This window comes from Quercus robur, chromosome 2 (genome assembly GCF_932294415.1).
Source record: "Quercus robur chromosome 2, dhQueRobu3.1, whole genome shotgun sequence".
Taxonomy (NCBI): Eukaryota; Viridiplantae; Streptophyta; class Magnoliopsida; order Fagales; family Fagaceae; genus Quercus; species Quercus robur.
In genome coordinates this window covers 90,300,015-90,325,180 of record NC_065535.1, presented here as the reverse complement: position 1 = coordinate 90,325,180, position 25,166 = coordinate 90,300,015, and the positions used below count along the sequence as shown (strand labels likewise).

The 25,166-nt window shown below is 33.4% G+C and overlaps 1 protein-coding gene across 1 annotated transcript in view; it reads left to right on the top strand.

Annotated features, from left to right (window-relative positions):
• Positions 1-10,119: 10,119 nt before the first annotated feature.
• The window catches only part of LOC126715742 (glutamate receptor 2.8-like), a 31,274-nt gene continuing 16,227 nt past the window's right edge, over positions 10,120-25,166 (top strand). Inside the window, exon 1 of the mRNA XM_050416515.1 lies at positions 10,120-10,579. Coding sequence (XP_050272472.1) covers positions 10,324-10,579 — 256 coding nt within the window. The 5' untranslated portion in view covers positions 10,120-10,323. The remainder of the gene's footprint in view (positions 10,580-25,166) is intronic.

Below are 25,166 nucleotides of genomic sequence, written 5' to 3'. Positions count from 1 at the left end.
ATAATGTCTACTGAGCTCCCGTTGTTAACTAGAACCCTTTTGGTGTTGAATCCTTCAATCATGATCATAATGACCTTTGAGTGGGATCTCAAAGTCACAAATATGGGCGTTTGTGTTTTGCAAAAGCCAAAGAAAGAAGTAGTCCGCGGACTCGGAGCTATCATGGGGTCAAGGTAGTAAGTTTTCTACATGAGGTAGCAATAGGATGTTAGTGGTCTAAGTCGCTATTGTATAAACTTCGATTCTTTCATAGTGGATTCAGTTTACCTTGAGGATAACTAGGTTAAATCTTCCCCAGGTTTTTACCGGTTTGGTTTCTTGGGTCATCATATCTTTAGGTTCCGCACTTTACATTGATATGATTATATGATTGTGTTAACCTAGATCTGGAATTTGGACTAAGTAATAACTTGACTAAATAACTAGGTTAATCTGGTTGTGTTTTAAGGGGTCTAAAAACAAACAAGTGGTATCAAAACAAGTAACTCTTTTGTTTTAGATCTTTTGATCTAAGAGTTGATCCTTGACCCCTGTTGTCATGGATAATTTGAAGTGTCTTTATGATCATGTTTTTGCTCATGTTTCTGTTGATCTTATTGATGCCTGTGAAACTCTCCGTAAGGAATTATTGAAATCTATGAAAATTGCTAAGAAATTCAAGGAAGAGTTAAAATTGGCTAACCTTGAAAAAGAGGAATTGGTTGTTAGATTAGATGAATCTAATAAAAAGAATGAATTTTTGAGAAATCAAATTTCCTTTCAAGATGAGAAGATGAAAAGCTTGGAACAAGAGTTAGTTGAATCTAAAGCTAAAATTAAAAGTTTGTCTAGTACTAAGCCTGCTGTTGATAACAGAAGTGTTTTTGTTTCTTTTTTTTTATCCTAAAACTGAGAAAGTTTATATCCCTTTTTTCAAGAGGAATAATAAAGAAAAGACTTATTTTGCTAGGTTAGACAAAGGTAAAAATTCTGATGTAGACACTGATGTTTCTAAACTTATGTCTAAACCTACCGTTAGAGAGCATAATAAATCTGTTTTTGTGCCTACTTGTCACCTTTGTGGTGCTGTTGGTCATATTAGACCAAATTGTTCTTTGTTGAGGCAAAAACCAAAATTTGAGACTAGATTTGCTGTTAGAAATACTGATGTTCCTAAATTTGTTCCTGTTTGTCACTTTTGTGGTGTCTTCGGTCACATTTGTCCTAATTATCATAAATTGAAATTTAAGCATTCAGTGTTTCAGTCTAGGATTTGTGATGATATTTCTCCTGTCATAAGTCCATATAAATTGTTTCATATTTTATTGAAAAATTTAAGCTCGTTGGCTTGTGAAAGGAATTTGCAGGATTTTAGTCTTTCTCAGAAGATTGGTGTAATCCCTCAAATACACTCTGTTTCTCATGGATTTTCACCTACAAAGCCGAAGACTTGTGCTATATGGGTGAGAAAAAAATTCTCTAAAGTGAGTGTTGTTGACTTGTCCCTGATTTAATTCTTTCAATTGTTTGTGGACATGTCTTGTTTCTATTTTTGGTTGTTTTGTTTTTTAGGTTGTTTTTTATTTTAAAAAAAAATCCAAAAACATTAAAAATTTTCAAAAAGACAAAAATATTTTATTTTGTGTCTAGATTTATTTTTCTTGAGGATTACATGAGTTATGATATCTCTCTCTTGATTTAGAATATGCTTGACATTGTGGAGAAACTTGAATAATATGTGTTCTATAAGTGATAAGCTATTTCTAATTCTGTGTGAGTATGTACTAGTTTGTACATGTACTCATGGGTTAATTAAGAAATTGATATTTCTTGTTGTGTACCCTCTATAACTTAGTTAAGAACTGTCATGCATTGCATTTGCATTGTTCATTTAGTATAATGTGTGCTTTTTGTTTTTGGTCATAAATTTTTTTTAAACCAAAAAGATTTTTGTGTTCCGTATTTTTTTTCTTGGACTTGTAATCAAGGTTGGCCATATTATTTTTACATAACATGCGTATGTACCTTGTTTAGCTTGGATAAGCTTATTTTTTGCACCTTACTAGTTGAAGCTTTGTAGTGCATGTTGTGTGGGAGATGTTTATAGTTTTTGATCACTTGATCTTAAGATTGAAGTCACATGCTTTTGATTATTGGACTTGAATTTAATAAGAAAGGCATAAATAACCATTTCACCACTGTTTACTAGCCAATCATGAACACTTTAGTATATATCATAAAATTTTGTGCTCGAGAAAGTGTAGCATATACACAAAAAGAACATAAGGTGTAACCTCGGCTTTAATAACTTCAAAATCAAATAAAATTGGTATGTACATTATCCCGGCTATTTTAATAAGTTTCTGCTCAAATAAAATTGGTGTGTATATTATGAGGCAAATCAAGAAACTTACATGATTGCAAGCTTGTTTTCTAGGAAATGTGAGAGTTATATGATGTAACTCTTTAGGTGATAGTCTCTTTCAAATCTATGTGATGAATTTTGTAGACTTTGTGTTTGATTTCTATTCACATATCACCTCACATGTATCTCAAGCTTTTGCTAGTTGCACACACTACACATATTGTGTGTGTTTTTGGTTTGACCAACCAAGTTTGAAAATTCCTTGAGTTTTATGCAAAACATATTTGATGTTTGAGATTTTAAGAGAATGGATTGAAAATCTTAATTTTGGGAAAACTGGATTCAAAACATGTGTTTTTGAAAAGCATTTCATCTCATACTCATGCATGTGATTCATAAAATTCTATGCTTTAAGGAGTTTCTGCATAAAATTGCTTTGTTTTTCAAAAATCTCTTTTTTCCATATTTTCGATCGATTGAATCTATCTCTCGACCAATTGAAATTGCGATAACAATTTTTGGTTAGAATCTACTTGGCTCAATTGGTATTCAATCGATGCTCGATCGATCGAAATTGAAAATTTTTCAGTTTCTAAGTTTTTGACCAAATTTTTTTTCATGCATCATTTATGTTTAGAATTCACATGCATTGCATTGATTTTTTTGTATCCATCTTGCAGTTTTGCAGTCATATTTCTCATTTTTTCACACATAACATGCATACACTTTGCTAAATTGGGTACTTAACATGATTTAAAAATTGATTAACTAATTTTTAAGTCCTTTGTACATTTTAGTATATGCTATTTTTTATGTGTGCACTGCAGAAAATATTTTTCTTAAGAGATATGATGGATAATCAATGTGCAAATATTTTCTCTACTCATGCAACTGTTTATGGGTCACATAGTGTCAAGTTTGCATTTATTGAAAGAGAGAATATTTTTTTCATGTGTATCCTCAACTTAGTTTTTAAGTTTGGTTTGTGTGTTTTTATTTTCCCCACCTCTTAAATTTTTTCCAAAAACTTGTTGTGTTTTTCCTATTTTTATAAGGGGAGTTGTCTCTATTTTTTATAGAGTCGGATTGTTTTGTGTTCCCTTAATTCTTTTTTTTCTCTTGACTTTTGTTGCGTATGTTGTCTATTTACTCTTTGTATAAGTTGTCTTTGTCAATACGTGACAAAAAGGGGGAGATTTAGATGAAATGTGGGAATATGTGAGAATCTTGTTTGTTTTGTTTAGGGGGAGATAAAATTGTTTTTCAAAGGGGGAGAATATAAAAACTTTTTGATGTATCTAACTTAGGGGGAGAGTTAGAATTTACTTTTGTTTTTTATATTATGTTTCATATTATTGTTTATATGTCTTTCTTTCCACACATGCAGTGATGTGTTTGTTGAATGTTTCAGGAAAGACAGGTACATTTTGATGAAGACCTTTTACCTCTTCTTGCAACTTCTAGGTTAGGAGACTTAGATTAGGATTTGTGATGTAATTGGGCATTTTATTGTATTGGGTTGTTCTTGTATTTGAGCATTTCATTTTGTATGAAAGTTTTGTCACGAATTGCCAAAGGGGGAGATTGTTAGGTTCTAAAAGTTTAGAACAATTGGCAAATCGTGAACACACAAGAACATACAAGCTGTAGGAAGAAGATTTCAGAATTTCCCTGGTTTGATCGATCGAAGAACAAGCTTGACTGATCGAAAGTCGTATCTATAGAATTTTAATTAAGCTCAAACAGCAGTTCAAGCCTATTAAGGATTAGGGTTTCAAATCTACTTCTCCCAGTATATAAAGGAAACCCTAAGCACGTTTTTTAATAGGCTTTTCAAAGAGAGAAGAGTGTGCCTCTTTTGTATTTAGGGTTTTGTACCCAAAAAGCTCTCTCATGTCTTCTACCGATGTTATTCCTTGAAAAATCTCAAGATTTGGTATTGTAGAAGTTACTGCCTTCTCTAGTCATCAAAGGTACTAATGATCTAAACCTTCAATGGTGGTCTTGGAGTCATAAACAGGAGAGTTTGTGTTGCTAAACTTTTGAGTGGGATCTCAAAGTCACAAACGTGGGTGTTTGTGTATTGCAAAGGCCAAAGAAAGAAGTAGTCCATGGACTCAGAGCTATCATGGGGTCGTGATAGTAAGTTTTATACATGAGGTAGCAATAGGATGTTAGTGGTCTAAGTCACTATTGTATAAACTTCGATTCTCTCATGGTGGATTCAGTTTACCTTGAGGATAGCTAGGTTAAATCCTGCTCAGGTTTTTACCGATTTGGTTTCCTGGTCATCATATCTTTGTGTTCTTTATATTCCACACTTTACATTGATATGATTATATGACTGTGTTAACCTAGATCTGAAATTTGGACTAAGTAATAACTTGGCTAAATAACTAGGTTAATCTGGTTGCGTTTTAAGGGGTCTAAAAACAAACATAAGTTCTTCTATCTGCTCCTTTAGGTCTCAGCAATCCTCTGTGTAATGCCCGAGATCTTTGTGAAAGCGGCAGTATTTCCTCTTGTCGCACACATTGGGTGACGAGTGTAATGGTCTCGGCCATTTGAGGTATTTCTCGTCCTTAATCTCCGTCAAGATCTGGTCAACAGGCATCACCAAAGGCGTGAACTTTATTGGACGAGGGTTTTTGTCATCCCAGCGTCTATTTCCTTCAACATTCTGCCAGTCCGCTCGATCCCTTTTTTGTCCTCTTTGGTCGTATTCTTTTTCTTTCTTCTTTTCCTTGGGTTTCTCTATCCCATCTATGGCTGCCAGGGCGTCCTCAGCATTCATGTACTTCTGTGCCTTCAAAAACACCTTTGCCATCGTCTTGGGGGGGGGGGGGGGGGTTTGCCAAGGAGACCACGAAGTCCCTGTATTTTAACCCAGCCTTGAAGGCCGTTAATTGTACTTTGTCGTTCGCTTCGTCCACCTCCAAAGTTCCTCGGGTGAAACATATTACACAGGACCTTAAGGTTTCCTTCTCTTCTTGCTTAATGGTAAGCAAATAGTTGTCCTGCCTTTTAGAGTGCTGCCCACCAACAAAGTGATGAACGAAGGCGCTGCCTAGCTGCTCGAAGTTGTCAATAGAGGACGTTGGTAGTTTGGTGAACCATTCCCAGGTTGCCCCCTTGAGAGTGATAGGAAATGAGTGACATAGGATCTCATCAAGGGGGTGTTGGAGACCCAAAATTGTTTTGAAGGTGTTGAGGTGATCCAGTGGATCCTTCAATCTGTCAAAGGGCTCGAGCTGAGGTAGACAAAACTTGGAAGGCACCAGGCATTCCTGGACAGCTAAGGTGAAAGGTGAGTCCATCTTTCTGACCATTCTGTCCAGACTTTAATTTGTTTTTCCCTTGATAGCATTTCTCAGTCCATCCATCTCTTTTCTCATCTCCTTGAGAAGATCTGAGCTCACATCTTCTGAGGTGCCGGGTCGTCTCCTATGACTGTCCCCTTCATCGTCCCTATTGGTCTCAGGGCAGTTACCTTCCTGTTGTAGCCGCTGCATCATCTCTTGATTCTGCCTGGTAAGCTCTTTCATAGTGGCTACAAGTGACTGAATTTGTAGAGCCAATGCAGTAGGATCTGGGTTAGTGCTGGACTCCATCTGAACTTATAGTTTGGAGTGGAACTGTGTTCTCAAACTGGGTGCTCAAGAATCGCTAAGTGTTCCCCACAAATGGCGCCAAACTAATGATGCTCAAATCATCAGTAGAAATGTTCGTCTAGAGGGGAGTCATCCATAGCTAATCCTGATCTTGCGACAATACAAATTGTGAAAAGAGAGAGCGTGGTCACCGATGTGACGCCTACCACAGGGCCTCCGATGCCAAAGTTAGAATAGCTAGAGGTGAAAAGAAGTATTCAGAAAGTAATGTAGATGTGTCAGAAAATTTTATGTACCTCCATGTCGGGTCTTGTCAGTGGATATATATAGGCGTTTTCTTCTTCCTTCTAGCCGTTGGTTTTGCCTCAATGGTGATATTATTGCCAAATCTGTAATGTCCATGCGGGGTGTCAAATGGGTAGATATATTTCCAACTGTACGGAAGTTCATTATTATCCTTGTGGCGCTTCGTCGTGATTGATGGACGATAGTCTAGTCTTGGCCAGGTAGTTTCCCTAGGGCTGGGCTATTCTTGGGGTCGTCCTCGTCCATCGTTCTTACTAGGTGGACGAGTATATTTTCGGGACTATCACTACACAAATAAGAGTAGTTCAACAAGTGCCCTAGGCCACCCAACATAGGTGATCCGCCACCTGGGTCGTCCAACTCCGATGAGAGCACCTCATGAAAACCTATTCGACACACTAGCAATAAATGTGCACTTGTCCAACATACAATATTAGTCATCTAACACTCATCACACTTCGTAGCTGATGTGATATAAAATATAAAACTCGTCCAGGTTGTCGTCCAACGTGTGTTTGTCCATCCATACGGAGAACGTCGCCTACTTGCATAGAAGACCATAAATAGACTTCCATGTTATATGGCTCATCCACATCATAGTCATCCAAAGTGATGACCATTCTACACAGACTAATTCAATCACACTTAGGTATCATGAACGGAATTTACTTCATAAGTCCACTACTTCAAAACGTAGGAGCAATCTTCTAATAATTCGCTCCCACTAACTCCATTTAGCCAACACACCTCCCATAAGGAGAGTGACACAAAATAAGGAGACCCACTCAAGATCCCTTATATAAAGGCCAGACCTCATTGAATTCGATGTACATGAGACCATAAACTACTACCTTTGAGTTTTATTGGGTTCATATGAGTTTTTAACTTAAGTATCGGAGAAGCTTAGGCTGACACCCCCATTGGTGCCCTCCGGTAGCATTCTTCCTTTTTAAAGGTCTTCTAGCACCACTAAATGGATGAATGGCTCACTGTTTTTTCATGCATCATCGCTTTAAATCCTAGTTCTTCCACTATTCATAAGAAACGAATAGCTGTCAAGATTATTGTAGTATTTCTCTTTTGTGAGTGTGCTTTGATTGCTACGTAATAACTTAGTAAGTGATATCATTGTTAGATCAAAGTCAAAGTGATTTTATTTCAATCAATAGTTATAAATATATTGTGTTCTTAGATTATGAACGAAATTATATTTTATCCCCTAAACTTTACCTACTTTTACACTTATTTTCTTAAATTATGAGAATGCACACTTACCCCTCTAAACTATTATTAGTCGTGCAAACATTGTTCACTCTATCGCATGGGTAATTGTTTAGAGAAATCAAAATAAGAATGCATTCTCCTAGTTTAGAGGATTAAGTGTAAAATATGGTATAGTTTAGGAAGGGTAGGTGTGCATTCTCATAGTTTATGGGGAATAAGTGTAATTTTCTTTAGATTATGCATAACAACAAGTCTAGGAATACAACTTTTGTCATAATTCGTTGAAGTTGTCAACTACAAATGAAGGATAATTACTTTTTCAATGATGGACATTTTTTTTCACCACTCACAATTTACCTATTTATAACAAAAATTGTGTGCTTGTATTCTTATTGATATCCAAAGAAGTAACTGTTAAAAACACTACATTTTTCCACAAGTGTTGAGAACGCTGAACGTGTAGCTGAGTCGCGACTCTCTCTTCTTTTTTTTTTTTTTTAATGATTCAAGATAGAATATTGTATTGATATGAAAACAGAGTATAATAAAGAGTTCCTGGACCCGACCAAGCCAACGCAGTAGCTATGAAATTGTAATTTGCAAGTTACAACAGCATGCACCCAACAAAAAGAAAGGCATAATTTCAGTTGCTATCGTGTATCGTGACGTTAAAGTTCATAAAAGGTGTACCTAATCCACTCAGGTTAACGAATATGTGAAAATAAAAAATCCATGAGAGATTTGGGAGTGACTTTAAAAGTATAGTGTGTCAAAAATGCTTGACCCGCCCGATTTGTCATTGTCCTTCTGTTTATTATAGATTTTTTTATACCTTGTGGAGAAAATTTGTTCTTCCTCACCTTTTATTGCTTCGTCCTGTCCTAGCATATATGCATTTTATTTTTTAAAAACATATTTTATTATCATTCTTTATTAAAACACTTTTTTTTTTTTTTAAGAGAGATTCAACCTATGGCGTCTACTTTTGATGATAACTCTTTATCATCAGACTAAAATATCAATCAGTTTTTGGTTTAGGCAGGGATTGAACCTCAAATCTCTTATATAACTATCAAAGACTTTACTAGTTGAGCTAACTAGAACCCACAAAACACTTCTCTTTTGTTTCTCTCATTATTCACACCATTCATGACCTTTTTCCTCTCAAAATGTTGAAACCATCTCATTAAGATAACAAAATGCTTCCACCCAGTCTTGTCTTGACTTGCCTATCATCCTCTATCCAAGTCTTTTCTACCCTACCTCGTTGTCATCCCTAGACTTAGAACACTTTTTTCATAGATAAGATGTAAAACATAGTGCAGTTACGTTTCATCCTAGTCAGATGTAAATTCTTAAATAAATAAAAATATAAAATATAGTTTTATAATTCATTAAAAAAAAGAAAATATTAATTAAAATAAATTTTGTATTCACTATGTTAGCCAATCACAAAAAGTTTTTACCCCTAGTAAGAAAGGCCTTGTCCTCCATTGTAGAAGAACCAAAAAAAAATTATAATAAATATTTTTAAATGGTTGTGATTTTTTTTTTCATGAGTGATGCTTGGAATAATACAAATTTAACTCTTACAAACTAACATGTCATCAATCACCAAAAAATAAAAAATAAAAAAATCATTCAAATATTCATTAATTAAGTTGTTGAAATTCATCAATCATAGTCATATATTATATTGTGAATATTTTGTAGTACCTTTAACATTTTCCTTTTTCATTATAATAAGGCCTCGAAAATATGAGATCAATTTCACTTAACCCAAATTGAGACCCTAAATTGATTTTAAAATTATGTTACAAATATGTTAGATCATCAATGATGATTAATTGACCATAATAGTTTAAGACTTTAATTTTTGCAAACTAGTCTCCTACAAAACCACACACCACATAATATCTATTTCTCTCTTAAAAACAAGATATAAAATTAAAGATTAGATTTACTTTTTCTTAGAGTGATAATTATAATATACTCCTAACCCCGCAACTCAAACCATCTCCCCTTTAGACTTCCAGTTAGCTCAACTAGTAAAATCTCTAATAGTTGAATAAGATATCTAGAGTTCAATCTCCACTTACATCAAAAACTGATTAGTGTCTTAGTCTAATGATAAAGAGTACATTCATTAGAGACAAACGTCATAGGTTGAACTCTATAAAAAAAATTAAGATATATTTTAGGAAATATCTTACCCAAAAATTAGATTTACTTAACTATTCATCGTCTTATATCGAGGATAAAGTAAGCTTTTTTTTTTTTTTTTTTTTTTTTTTTATAAAATTTATGCTTCAACTATGATATTCAATTCTCTTTATTAAATTAACCTTAGTTTAGTTAGTATTATTCCATCTAACTAAACTTAGTATAAAATTAACTTTTTTTAGAAACAATTAACCTTGAGTATTAAATAAATTTATTTAATTCATATTTACATATAAAAGGCTTTGCATGAATTTATTGCCTTAGCCCCAAATTATGTTGGGCCGCCCTGTTTCAAATTAACTTTGACATAATTCTTTTAATGTAAAATTATTTGTGGATTCTAAAAATTCCGAAAGCTAACCACAAATTAAATCCTGTACATGAGTTAGTTGTCGGGGAACAGAAGAATGAGTCTACAAATAGGGCTGAGCCAAAACAAGAACCCACACATGCTTTCTCCAACCCTAAGCATAGCAATTATTGCTTCTCTATTTGTCCTACTTCTTCTACCAATTTTATTTACTCTTGGACTTTGATAACTCACCAATTACTCAAGCTATAATAACAAGCAATTCCACACACAAATTTTCCTATTCTATTACCCCTAAACCTACTATGGCAAACCTGAAGCACCTCTTCTCTTTCATCATTCTCTTCTTACTCAGCCTTGGGGGTAATAAACAGTCCATGGCAGATGATGTGATAAGAGTGGGCGTAGTTCTTGATTTGAACTCCACAGTGGGAAAAGTGGCAGAGAGCTACATATTGATGGCGGTCTCTGATTTCTATGCTGTGAATGCTAATTATCGAACTAGACTCAGTCTTTTTACCAGGGATTCTAAGGATGATGTTGTTGGTGCAGCATGTGCAGGTAACTAACATTCTCACACATATCCTAAAAGTGCAGATTTTTAATATTTTGGTAGAACTAAAAGTCTAAAACTGGTATCTCTCTTGCAATGGAATCAAAAACACGCATGCATGCTCAAAGAAGACTAGTGTTCCAATGAGAAGAGTTTGTTAATTCAAATTAAGTGAACAAAAGAATGTAAAGGAATATAAAAAATTAAATTAGTAGAAATAGTAAAAAATGACATAACAACTAAAGAAGTAACAGAAAATGATATCAATCTATCAATCACCAAACAATATATCGATATTTATTTATAAATATCTAAAAGTTGAAGTGTAGTAATTAATTTTGCTACTCTCTTATTGTGCCACATCATCCACCTATTTTCAACAATCTCTCTCTTATTTTTAATTCTTCGTTTTTATATTAATTTCTTAACTTATTGTTCTGCTTTCTCTAACATTTCCCCATCTCTATTATCTTTTCAACTCCTCACTACCCTCTACATTAATGTCACTCTTCCTCTATCTTTTTATTTTTGTTATTCTTATTCTCGTTCTCTTATTATAAATTTGTCATTCTCTCTCTCATTTTATGCATAGTTTTCATTTTTTGGTGGATTTTTCTTTTCTTACATCTCCACTTTAGGTTGATGAACTGTTGTGTTCTTTAGAAGTATACTTTGGGTTGATACAATTTAATTTTGTGTTTTTAAGTTGTTGGCTCTCTTTTTTCTTCTTTAATTGTTAGATGTTATCATATTATAATATTCTCTCTTATTTCATACATATTTTTCCCACACAAAAATGTTATATATATATATATATATATATATATATCTCCTAATTTTTCATTTTTTGGTGGATTTTTTTTCTTGTATATCTACTTTAGGTTGATAAACTATTGTGTTCTTTAGACGTCTACTTTGGGTTGATACGATTTAGTTGTGTTTTTAAATTGTTGTCTTTTTTTTCTTTTCTTTAATTGTTAGATGATATCATATTACATTATAAAAATAGTATATAAAAATTAATGTTATTCTATTTACATAGCATGACATGGATAATTTGGTACTTATTACTATATATTTATTTAATTTTTACTTTTTTTCTTCTCATCTAATTTTATATAAAGTTGTTATTTTCTCTCTCATTCTCTCATGAAAAAAATAATTATTCTCTCTCTCTCTCTCTCTCTCTCTCTCTCTCTCTCTCTCTCTCTCTCTCTTATTTTTTATTCTTTCTTGCAACTCTACTTTAGATTGATAAATAATTATCTATTCTCACACATCACATTGGTCTGCAACTAGTATACCTAAAAGTTGAAGTGTAACATTTATTGTTACAATACTTTTGTTAAGCCACATCAGCGACATGCAATCATTTCTTTAAAAAATATTTATATCAATATTAATGTGTGCAATAATAGATTGTGCATTTACTCATTCTCAAAACTAATTATAACTTATCAATCATGACATAACAATCACTTTTCACTATTATGACTTTACACATTCTTGAGAACCATGTCATTTTCATCAACTTCAAAAGACAGAGATTATAAAACCCTTAACAAAGGGGCTTTTCTTTTTCCTTTATTTTCTTTTTGTAGAAGATATTACATGCAAGTGGTTTTCCTGATATGCTTGTCATCATTTTCTTTAAAATATTTATATAAATATTAATGTGTGCAATAACACATTGTGCCCTTATTCATTTTCAAAACTAATTATAGCTTATCAATCATGATATAACAGTCACTTTTCACTACTATGATTTTACATATTCTTAAGAACCATATGTCATTTTCATCAACTTCAAGAGATAGTGATTATAAAGCATGATTTTTCTTCTTCTTTTTTCCTTTCTTTTTCTTTTTTTATAAGATATTACATGCAAGTGGTTTTCCTGGTATGCATTTTTGTGGTGCACTAACTTCCTCTACATGGTATCAAGTTCAACTTGAATAAAACCTTCAGCAGGCACATAGAATCATAGATGCATGCATAATAATTTAGTTAAAAATATTACGTGCAAACCAAACATTGTGTTAGGACATATGTGGAACTTGTTAGAACATATGTTATTGTAAATTGACTAATCCTTTGACAAAACGCACTTTACTTGTAATTGGGTAGAGAATTTCAACTTTGTCCCCATCATGTGCCAAAAAATCTTCCAAAAATAGTCCATGAACTTAACATTTCTGTTTGGACACAATTGTTTTAGGTAACCCATACAACTTGACAATCTCATCAAAGAAAAGCTTGGCTGCCTTATATGCATCAAAAGTTTTAGAACATGGAATGAAATGAGCCATCTTATAGAATATGTCTACCACTACAAGAATGGAATTGTACTTTCTAGGGGTATAAGGAAGTCCTAGTACGAAGTCCATCCTTACATCAGTCTAAGGACGATTAGGAACTGGTATAGGAGTATAAAGGCCAGTACTTTGCTTGCAATGTTTAACAAATTGACATTGGTGGCATTGGCCAACTTGGTAACATCCCTCTTAAGACTTGGCCAATAGAACTACTTCTCTACCTTTTTAATTGTCTTATCATGTTCAAAATGTCCTGAATGTACTCCCACATGCACTTCCCAAATCAAAAAGTCTCTAATTGATGTGCACGGGATACAATTATACAAAGTTTATTGGCTTTAAACAAATAGCCATCTCGGAGGATAAAATCTGTTGGGAAATTTAGACCCCGGTTGATAAAATTAACAAGTTTCAAACCTAAGTTGTTAATTAGATTTATTATGAATAAAACTTGTTAAAACAAACAAACATCAATATCATGTCAAAATCATGCAGCGGAAAAATAAATAAGACAATATATGATGACCCAGGAATACCAATGAAACAAACTAGTTTCACAGTAAAAAACCTGGGGGGAAACCTTCCCGAAAAGTAATCCATTATAGAAAAGAGAAGTTTTAGATCTAGTATAAAACCTTTGTCCCTAGACTCTACAATCCTCGTAGATGAACTTACAACAAAAACCTTCTGCCGCTTCAGAACCTCTGAACTCTTCAATATATTAACGCCACCCTTTTCGTTGCATGGATCCCAATACGTGACTAACCAAAGATGCACGGCTCCCAGTACGTGACTAACACACCAACTTGAAGAAGATGTTGGCTGCAAAGTTCTTCACTTCATCAATAATGAAGATCAAGAAGCACTTGGTTACAAAACCCTAAGGCGCAAAGACGCAGTAGCTTCTTTCAGAGAGAATAAGACATTGGTCACCTTATGCATATGTTCTCCTTGTATTCTCTTATGTGACGGCCTCTAAAATAAGCCTTATATATGTCTAGGGTTGTGAGAAAAGAAACCCTACACATACATGTTAGCATGGGCCAAAAATCATATTTGAAAATTTGAATTTAGTAAAGCTCAGTAATTCTCGATCGATCTAGGGGGTGTCGAGCAAATATCAAGGGGATAGAAATTTGCTCGATTGATCGACCTCGCTATCAAGAGGTGTCGAGATTACGATAAGAAGCAACTGAAAAGCTCGACAGATAAGCCAGGTGTCGAGCAGCTATCGAGCTTTAAAATTCAGCACTTTCTCACTTGATTCTTGGACAAACTTGCATGGCTTTAACACTTGAACTTGAAACAAGGTTTCTTGAAGTATTAAACACATCCTAGATCTACCTAAATACAAGTAAAGTGCGTTTTGTCAAAGGATTAGCCAATTACATAAAATAGTGACATATGTTCCTAACAAGTGAATCACATATGTCCTAACAAAATCATCCACAATTGTAAACTGCTCATCCCTCAATGTAGTGAACACTTCTCCAAAACCTAGCAAGATTCATATTCCTCTTGCAACTTTTCAAACCCTATTACTTTTGAGCTCATCATGGAAAGTAATTTGACTCAATTACTCAAGGTGTCAAATACCTTATTTTTAATACCAGATTTATGTCTAAAAACAAAAGACAATATTTGCAAATACTCAACCCAAGGAACATGTCGAGCATTTAATTTCTTTTGGGAATTGATGTGGCGGAGGGCATTATGATTAGAATAAATGACAAACTCATGGGTTGTCATGTAATGGCTCCAATATCTCAAAGCTTGTACAATGGTATACAGTTCTTTGTCATATTTTGAATACTTCTTCTTAGCCTCATTTAATTTCTCACTAAAGTAAGCTATACAATCTTGACTAAGTATTCCTCCTATGCCTATGCTATACGTATCACATTCCACTTCAAAGACCTTTTCAAAGTCTAGTAGGTGCATCACTAAGGCTTTTTTCATCTTCTTCTTGATTTCCTTAAATTCTTTAATAGCAATATTTGACCATTGGAACTAGTATTTAACAGCAGTATTTGACCATTGGTGCCATGATTGTACTAAATCCATGCATGCAACAATAAAAGAATATTGCAAGCCCATGAAAACTATAAACCTCATGAATCTTGAGCTTGGGCCAATCCATTATGGCCTTAACCTTCTGTGGGTCAATAGAAACCCCTTCAGATGAGACAACAAAACCTAAGAAAATGACACAATAGCATTTCTTGAGGTTGGCATGCAAGTTTTCTTTCCTCCAAGTGGAACAAACTTGTTTAAGGTGGTCCAAATGTTGCTTCTTTGATCTACTATAAATGAGGATGTTATCAAAGTACACTACCTCAAATTTGCCCATGAAATGCCTCAATACTTATGTCGTCACTCTCATAAAAGTACTAGGAGCATTTCATAAACCAAATAGCATCACAAGCCACCCATGTAATCGTCCTCTATCTTAAAGACAGTCTTCCACTCATCACTTGAACGGATCCTAATTTGATGATATCCACTTTTCAAATCAAACTTTGAAAAGATTGTAGCTTTTGACATCATATCAAACTTCATAGTAATCTTATTGAATGTGTGAATATCCACGCATATACTACTAAGATCCATCTTTCTTTGGGGTCAAAAGTGCAGGACCTACACATGGGCTCGCTCACAAATATTTTTTGTAAGATCTCATCCACTTGTCTCGTCATCTCATCAGTAGGACTCATTCTATAGTAGGTGAAATTTGGAAGTGCTTCTCCAAGTATAAGATCTATGGTGTGTTGAAATTTCACGCATGAGGGGTAATTGATTTGGGAGCTTCTTAAGGAAAACATCTTAAAACCCTTGAAGCACTGATCTTACTTCTTTTCTTGATTCTTCAAAGTTGTCTAGTGAAACTTCCTTAACAACCAAAGCACATATTATAGACTCCTCATTAACAGCCCTTTCAAGTTTTTTTGGACTCATGAAGTTCACGCTTCATTTTTTAGGCTCCTCTTTAGTCTTGCTCTAGTAAACTTAGATTGGATTAGGTTAAGCTTAATCCTCTTCCCATTGTGCCTAAAGTAACAAGAGTTTGAGCAATCGTAAAGAGTGACATCTAAATCTTAGAGCCATGGTCGTCCCAAAATTATGTGTCCTACATCCATTAAAATCACATCACATGAAATATGAGCCTTGTATGAAAGGATGTGAATAGGAACAAGACACCTTTCCTTGATGGTGATGGATGAATCATCTACCCAAGATACCTTGTAGGGTTTAGGATGGACAACTAACTTCAAACCTAAGTGAGAGACAAGGCTTGAAGAGACTATATTAATGCAACTTCCACTATCAATTATAACCATGCAATCTTTGGTTCTACACTTAACAAAAATTCGGATGATAATACTTCTTTTCCAATCGTCACTTTCTTTGGACTATGCTAGAGTACAACTAACAATACTCACTACAGGAGTATCAAGACTACCCTCACTGAGTTCATCAAAAAATGGTAGGACTCTAATGCATCCTAAATGGGTGGAATGAACCTCTCCTATTTCCATAATGTCGTCAATATTAGCCTCATAGACTTCTTCTACTTCATCCTCCCCAAATTCTTCAATCAACAAGGTCTGATTAGGAGATTAGGTAGCCATCTGACTAGAATTAAGAATTGGGCTTGAATGTCTACCTAACTACACCTTTCCCTTTGTCTTATGCGCACAAGGGCCTATTATTTGCGTTAGGTCTATTTTGAGGACCTTGTTAGTATCTACCTTGAGGATTGTCATCTATGCACAAGGGCCTATTGTTAAGGTAAGGTCTACTTTGATTACCTTGGAAGTAGCTACCTTGGAGGGCTTCTAAATTGTTGTGAGGCAACATGCGATTCTCAAATCTCCTCTTACCTTGAGGCCTAGGGATCAACTCAAAATTTTGCACTAAGGCATAGACATCATCAAGAGTTGAGATCTCTCGGGCCACCATCTCTCTTTGAAGATCATAATTGAGACATTTCCTAAACCTACTCAAGGTAATTGACTCATCTTCAGTCGCATCACTACATATCCTGAACTCTTCAAATTGTTTTATGTATTTTGTAGCTGTATTATTGTCTTTTCTCAAATCTTGCCGTTGATCCAACAAATTTCCTTGATGAGACATTAGGAAGTACTTTTCATTAAGCTTTGCCTTCATTTCTTCCCAGAGTTATGGGTGGTTGGCAAGTCTTAAGGAGGTGGTTTTCAATACTGTCCCAATGAAGTTTTGCTTTTCCTACAAGTTTCATTTTGGCAAATCTAACCTTCCTATCTTCTGACAATTCATACCACTCAAAAAAATGCTCTAACTCACGTACCCAGTCATTGTAGACTTAAGGACTCTCTTCACCATCAAAGATAGGGGCCTCTACTATGATATGCTTAGCTGACTTGTCATCGTGGTCTCTATGGTGGTATTGTCTATGATAAGGACCTTGTCTATAATTATTATTTCTTCCATTATAGGCATTATCCTCTTCATACCTTGCTTCCAAGCGACCTAGACAAGCATTAATTTCTTCCAAGGGTCTGCCTTAAGTCATCTTGAGGAGGAGGGTCCATGTCCAAGCAGGATTGGGGGCTAGACTGGGATTCAAAACTAGACTAGGATTTGGAGTTAGACTAGTCTTCAGAACTAGTTACTAAACGACTACTACGCAAATGCATGCGATAGAGATAAAAAAAGTAATTCTTGAAAGTACATATCTATATCTATATATTACTAAAAGTTGAAGCGTATCATTTAATGTTACTATGCCCCAGTTGAGCCACCTTATCCTCCACCTAATACTTTAAAAAAAAAATCCTTTTTTCCTTTATATTTTCTCTCTATTTTGTATTAAAAAAATAAATAAAATATAGATCATGGGCAAACATGTTGATGCACTCTATTAAGATGACTATTCATCTCCTTCTCAAAAAAAAAAAAAAAAAAAAAAAAGAAAAGACTATTCATCTGCTACTAATCTACTACATATACTAAATCATCTCAATTTTTATCCATACAACATGAGTTATTATCATCAGTTACGACTATTCACATCCTTCCATCCAAAATTGGAATTTGGAAGCAAAACGGTTTCTTTGTAACGTCAATGCAAAGTTAGAGTCTTCTATCCAAATCATCCTTCCACTTTCAATAGCTAATCCAAATCTTGTATATTCTGCCTGTAAGTTCTCTCTCTCCATCTCCACTTTAGTTTTTTCCCCCCCAAATTTCTATACTAAGCCAATGCCCAGTGAATATGCAAGACAAAGGTGTGCCAACTATCAAGACAATTCCACTATTGATTATTGCTTACAATCCTAGAGGAATTTATCGATTCTCTATTGAAATTTTGGGTAATCAATTTCTTTTACATATCACTCTTGATTTTTGTTTAGGTGTGTTTCACAATGTTGAATTATCACTATATTTGTATCGCAACTTTTGATGACTTTTTTAATGGTTAGTATTTTCTGTTTAACATTAAGACTAAATGCTAATTTGCTCACAATGTGCATGATGTTATATTTCTAGAAGGTAGCCAATCAATCAATGTAACTCATATTTTTTTTTTTAAAGCAAAAAATAATTATTCTGTGTTTTTTCATTTAGTCACAATACAAATTGTTTTTTTACCAACCATTGGCACTGGCACCCCTATCTATGTGTTTAGCAATATTCATGAACTCTTCTCTTGGATATGTATTTTGACTTATTTTCTTTACATATACAAATTTTGGTCTTAAAAAATGTGTGCCTTTATTATTTTTGAGGTATCTCTCTCTCTCTCTCACATTACATTTTTCTTATGTGTATCGTGTTTGTATTTATCTATATATATATATATATATATATATATATAATCTTTTGACGCCTTTTTTTTCCCTTGCTCTTAAGGGTAGCCCTTACAACAAATAGATTTCATACTAAACAAAAATTCAATTATGTTGTCATCATTTTTGTTTGTTTGTTTGTCTGTTTTTTTAAATATTTAAGTAAATAAAAGTGACTTTTAGAGTAGTTTGGAGCAATGTTATTAATTCTATTTTGTTCCGGCCAGAATTTCTCGTGTTGGTGTGCAATCCGGAATGGTACTATCACCCATTCCACCTCAGGTCAAATTTCGGCCTATTTCGGGGTGTTTCAGCCGTTCTAGTCAATTCCGGCCAATTTCAGGTGGAATGGGAATTTCAGCCGGTATTGGTTTTGCCTTTTAAAAAAAAATTCTATCCTGCAACTACGTTGTTTTACATCTCAAATCAGATGTTCACAGATCCATTTACACATGTAAAGCTTCTATTTTGACAAGATCTAAAGCTTTAAATTCATAAGAAAATAATCACAACCCAAAAAGAAATTAAGAAGAGAGAAGGAAATTAACAACAATGGCAATGTCCAACCTTCATCTGCATGCTCTATTTTTTTTTTTTCCCTTTTCATTTTTGGATTTATTTTCTTTCTACACTTCATTTTTTCTGCACTACATTTTTTCACTTGCTTGTCTTCACATTTTGTCAAACCTTCAGAGTGCTAAGAGCTTGAGACTTTTTTCTTTGTTAAGCTGAATGCTAAAAAAACTGAGACTTGTTATTTCTGAACAATGTGGTTTGGTAAAGTTTCGAATGGTTCCTACTTCCAAGATATAATTGTCTTTTAGTGAATCTGAAAATTATTATTTTATTTTATTTTTGAATGGTGTGATGGACTGATGGGTTATTACCTATTAGTATCTACTTGCCTATTGGATATAGAATGTAGGCGTGGAGTTTTCTTTACCACACAATGTGAGGGAATTAATTTATTATAATAATAAATATGAACAAAATTATACAGTATATATATTTTTAATTTTTTTTAAACCCGAAACACTTTGAAACGTTACGCTGGAATTGGCTAGTACTGAAATATTCTGTTCCATTACCGAAACAGGGTCCGAAACGGAATTAATAACATTGGTTTGGAGTTCCAATCTTTCTAGGTAGACATGAAAGTTTGAACTATTTTATACAAATATTATTTTGTATATATGTCAATTTTGCTCAACATAAAACTTATATGCTTGGCATATTTTGTCTATGAAAGCCAAATAGAATCACTTGGCCTTTCTTCAATGGCATAATTGTCTTCCTCTAAAGACTCATATCTTAATGAATTTGACAACTCTACTTAGTAAGCTTGTATTCTCTCTCTTTCTTACTCTATTCTCACAATTCAATCTTTTATTACAATCAACAGATAAAAAATATCTAGATTGTTACTTTGATTGTTTGGTCTCTTTGTGTTAATGGATTCTCATAATTTTGATCATATTTTATTCATAAGGTAATAGATTAGGGTTTGGAATTATTTTATGTAATGGGATTGTAACTATGGGTTACTTGGATTAAAATAATTCCTTTTGGAATTTTTTCTTACAATGTGTCTCCAAGCAACTTGATACACGGTTCTCATGCCCAATAAAGATTAAAGTGTTTTTATAGTTGTTTAGAATGAAAAAATATCAATATATTTTGTGGGAGATATTTTTGTAACATTAAATTGATTTGATTCTTTTAACATTCATTTAGTGATAATCAAACTATAAATTGTTAGATTTTTTTAGAACTCAAAAGTTTTATACGTACCTTTTTTTTTAGAAACATTTTATACATAACTTATTGTATAGAAAATGATATATGGATTTATTTATTTATTCTTTGAGTAGTGAAATTGAAGTAAACGTGTTCCATAGACTTTGTTTATCGTTTAAGGACTTAGAATGTGGTGGAGTTGGGACATATTCCAACTCTATAAATGTGTAATAATCATTGCTTTGATTTATACAAATCTCTATAATTTTGATAATATATATTTTTCACCTCTGCATTTTTTTTTTGTTACATTTCGTTTGTGTGATTATGGTTCATAATAATTTCTATGCAATATATAAGGTCCGTTTGGATAGAACTTATTTTGCTGAAACTGAAAACTAAAAACTAAAAACATTATAGCAAAATAATTTTTAAATGTGTGAATAGTGCCGTGAGACTCATTTGAAAGTTCAAAAACGTGTACAAAACACCTTTGAACGTTTAGACCCCCAAAAATACAACTTAACCAACTCAAGCAATATGTCAAACAACTAGTGTGCGGAAACTTAACACATGCTATAATATGAAATTGGTTAAAAACTATCTAAGCCATAACAAAATAAAACCACAGCAGATAATGTAAAGGCAAAGATAGAGAGGAAGGAAGATGCAAACACAAAGACAACACGCGATGTGTTATCGAAGAGGAAACCGAAGTCCTCGGCGAAAAACCTCTCCGCCGCCCTCCAAGCGGTAATCAATCCACTAGAAAATACAGTTGGGATACAAGGACAGCAATAGACCCTCCAAGCCTAATCTACCCAGTGCACCTAAGCCCTCCAAGCTTCTTGCTCCAACGAGGTTGCGCCGAATCTTTTTCTTTTCTAGCTTCCCGGATTCCGCTACTAGACCGTAGCATCAACCAATGAAGATTGGCTCCTTCCTAACTGCTTCCCAGAACTCCAAACGACTGTCTCACAGAGATGATGATGGTGAGAACCAGGTTTGGTATAATGCCTCTCAAGGTTTTGACAATGGAGAGGAAGAGAGTGAGGGAATTTGAAGAGACTCTAAGGTATAGATTGTGGGTGAAACAATCTGGTTTTTCTTTAGGGTTTCTCTCTCAAAATTCTCTCTGGAAGCTCTCTTTCAATCGTGGGTTAAAGGGGTATTTATACTGGAGTGGAGAGGAATGTGAAACGTCAGGTTTTGGCAAAACAGGGGTGGCTCGCGGCTTGACCTCGCGGCTTGACCAAGTCGCGAGATCCAGTCGCGAGTTAACCGTATGGCCAGTTGTCCTGTTTTGTCCTGTAGTGCTCCAGCTAGCATGACTGTTCATCTTCCAGCATGCTTGGCACGTGTGCAGCTTCTGGCGGCTTGCAGCCGCGAGTCCACTCGCGAGTCCCAGCCGCGACACTCTGTTTTCTTGCACACTCTTGAGCAATCTTCACTCTATCTCACTCACTACCCTTACAACAAACCCACCTAGATACAGGGTTACTAAATGCTGAATTACAAGCAAATTTGGCACGGAATAAAGCCAATTAGATGGTTGAATAAATTCAACTTTACATCATTTTTAATGAAAAAGTGGCTGAAAAGTATATTTGTGGGACCCGTGAACAGTGCACGGGTGCACTGTTCACTGATGACTTGGTCAACAACTGCGGCTGAAGCAAAAAAAAAAGGGGGGAAAACGCAGACTTAAAACGTAGACTTGGATCCAAACCCACACATAGTCTTATTAATTGAATTTTTACTTTAACATTGTCCTATGTTAGTCATTATCCTTTATAAGTGAGCTATGTTTGGATGATAAGGTGCTAAGGTGCTATGTGTCATATTTGGATAGACATATGACAAACTTCAAAAATTAATTTCTCAGTAATTGTTGAAATTTGAAAATTTTCTTTACAATTCAGAATAATTGTAAGTAAATAAGAACCAAATGATTATTTTGGAAACTGCTCATGTTAATATCTTTTCAAAAATATACTTAACTTTTCATCTAATTATTTGAAATTTGTTAAAAGAATCTTAAATTTCTAGAAATTACATTTGACAATGCAAAAATTCACCGAGATAAAATCTTTAACTAATGAAGGATTAAAATATATTTAAGTTTCAAGACTTGCATTTTTTAATTATAGATTGAATGTTTAAGGATTGTGTTCTTTGAAAAGATATGGATAAAAGGTGGGCTTATTAAACTAAATATCTAATAATAAATATTCAAATTACAAACGTTACTATATGTTAGATACAAATGTTTAACTATTCAGCCACCCAAATTGATTTCAACTTTTCATTTTTCTTCTTTCTAATTTCAAGTAATTATTAAAATTGAATAGTTCATTATCTTTTTAGTGGATACAATTAAAATTTCAATCATAATCTACAGCCCAAAGATGAGTCTTGTGTCTCTTCATTTATCTCCATTTACAATGTTTCCTCTTCCAAATTTTCAGTTTTTCACAACTGTATTTCTCTCTCACTCGCACATCATTCATTTTTTATTTAAGCCTTACAATATATTTACCAATGTACATTCTAGATACGATCACCTCATCATTTACAACAAAAAAATTAGTTCAATACTATTTGTTCTCCACATTTTTCAATCAAGCTTTAGTTTTTACCATTTTGAGAAGACATCAATTGTTTTTATCAGATATTTTCAAAGTTAAGTCGGCAATAGGATGACCATTGAGGTGAAAAAAACGCACAAATAGAAATGAACTTTTTTCCCGTTCTTTTTGGTATTCTTACATTTAGTCTATGTGAAGTGATTTTGCTATTTTCCCTCCCAATTTTTTTAATGATATTGCCTTTTGTTACTCTTAATTGACTTAGAATTGGCAACACAATTTTAGTTAATCTGAGTTTTTTTGGTAAGTTTTTATTTTGCTTAGTTGATCATCTTTAAGGAAAATATCAAAAAAAGAATAAGACAAAATATAATTTACTCTAGAGCATCATTATGCTATTAATGCTTTTATCTATAGATACTTGAGGAACTTGTGATTAATTCTTTTTTGGAATTCTAATTATTTCTTTTTTCTAGCCTTCTAGATTAATTTTTAAGGATGCAAATGATAGCCTAGAGGTAAATACATTCTTTGTGGTATCCCATATTTGTGGTTCAAACCCCACCATCCCCCCTCCACTACTATCTACCTATGAAAAAAAAAAAAGATAAGAATGTTAGTGTTTGTGTTAGTTTGAATAACATTTTATGTCACATTATTTGCTTAAATCTTTCATATATGCAATGCTTAATTCCTATAACATTTTTGAATTAATCTTTTGTCCTCCCCCCCCCCCCCCCCCTCTTAGTCTCATTGTGATTTTGAAATTGCACAAATTATGTTACATAGAACCAGATTAAGCTTATGTTGTGGTAACAACAGAAACAATGCCTAAGGTGCCCCCACTTTTGACAAATTAAGCATTGCACCACATAAACTTCTCAATAGGGTTGATTTCTATGATGAAGTCATTAGTATTTGTAATGCAAGCCTTAATGGAGAGTGAAATGTTAAATTCCATAAGTATGTGCAACATATGGAACAAGAAAATGAATTTATTTGTACAAAGTTTTGAATAATAGTTTTTGAATAGTTTTGTATAACTACTCTGTAATAGTCGTAGTTTAAATTTGTCAATGTCACCTTCATTTGGAAGAGAAACCATGAAAAACAAAGAGCAAACTAACATAGTTGATAGTGATTAAAAATTCTTTGATTAATTCCTCTTAGTTGAATGTGTACGCTCCTTAATTATAAAAAATATCTTAATATCACTAAGCTGAAGGTAGTATACTATTTAATCATTTTGCCAAATTTTTGTATTAAAGTTATAGATTCTATCTTCTAATAAACATTTGTGTTGGATGATTTATATATCTATAATCAATTATTCAAACAAAGAATTTCCCGTCATATGTTACTCTCTAAAGATCTTATTAGCTATATAGATGTTACTTTTAGATTAATGAGACAAGATCAACAAAACATGACTTTCATATAATTATATATAAACGATACTGTAATGTTATGATGGATAGGTTGGTCTTATTTTACTATATAATCTAAGTAATCATATAGTTTATGAATTTGAAGAGTTATATATTGCGGGATTTATTCAAATGTTCATATGATGAAAAAAAAATTTTGAATTTTATTTTATTTTATATTTTCACTTTATGATATATGACTTATTGATTATGAGAAAGAATGAAATGTTGATCTATGTTTAGGAGAAAAATATACCTATAAGAGTTGATTCACATGTATCTATATGGTAATTAACAAAGTATATATGGTTACAATTTGATCTAATAGTTCTCACACTATAAAATAAGAGATAACTTTTTTTTATTGCATTGTGTTTCATATTTTTCCACGCATCGTGCGGGTCTACGACTAGTTAAAGATAAAACTCAAGTAAAATCATGTGTCAAGAAAAGTCATGAATTTCACAGGTTGTTGCATTAAATTTTGTTCCATAGTGTTAATGACTTTTTTAGGGAGAATTAACCATTCTAGAACAGTAATTTTGAATGCTAAACAAAACTTTATATGTATTAATTGAAGTTTGCCATCATATACAAGTATTTCATAGACCAAGAATTAACTTTGAGTCTTTGACAGTGTACTAAGTATCACGTTATTTAAAATTTGAATGATGTAGCATGGGACATACCTTCATAG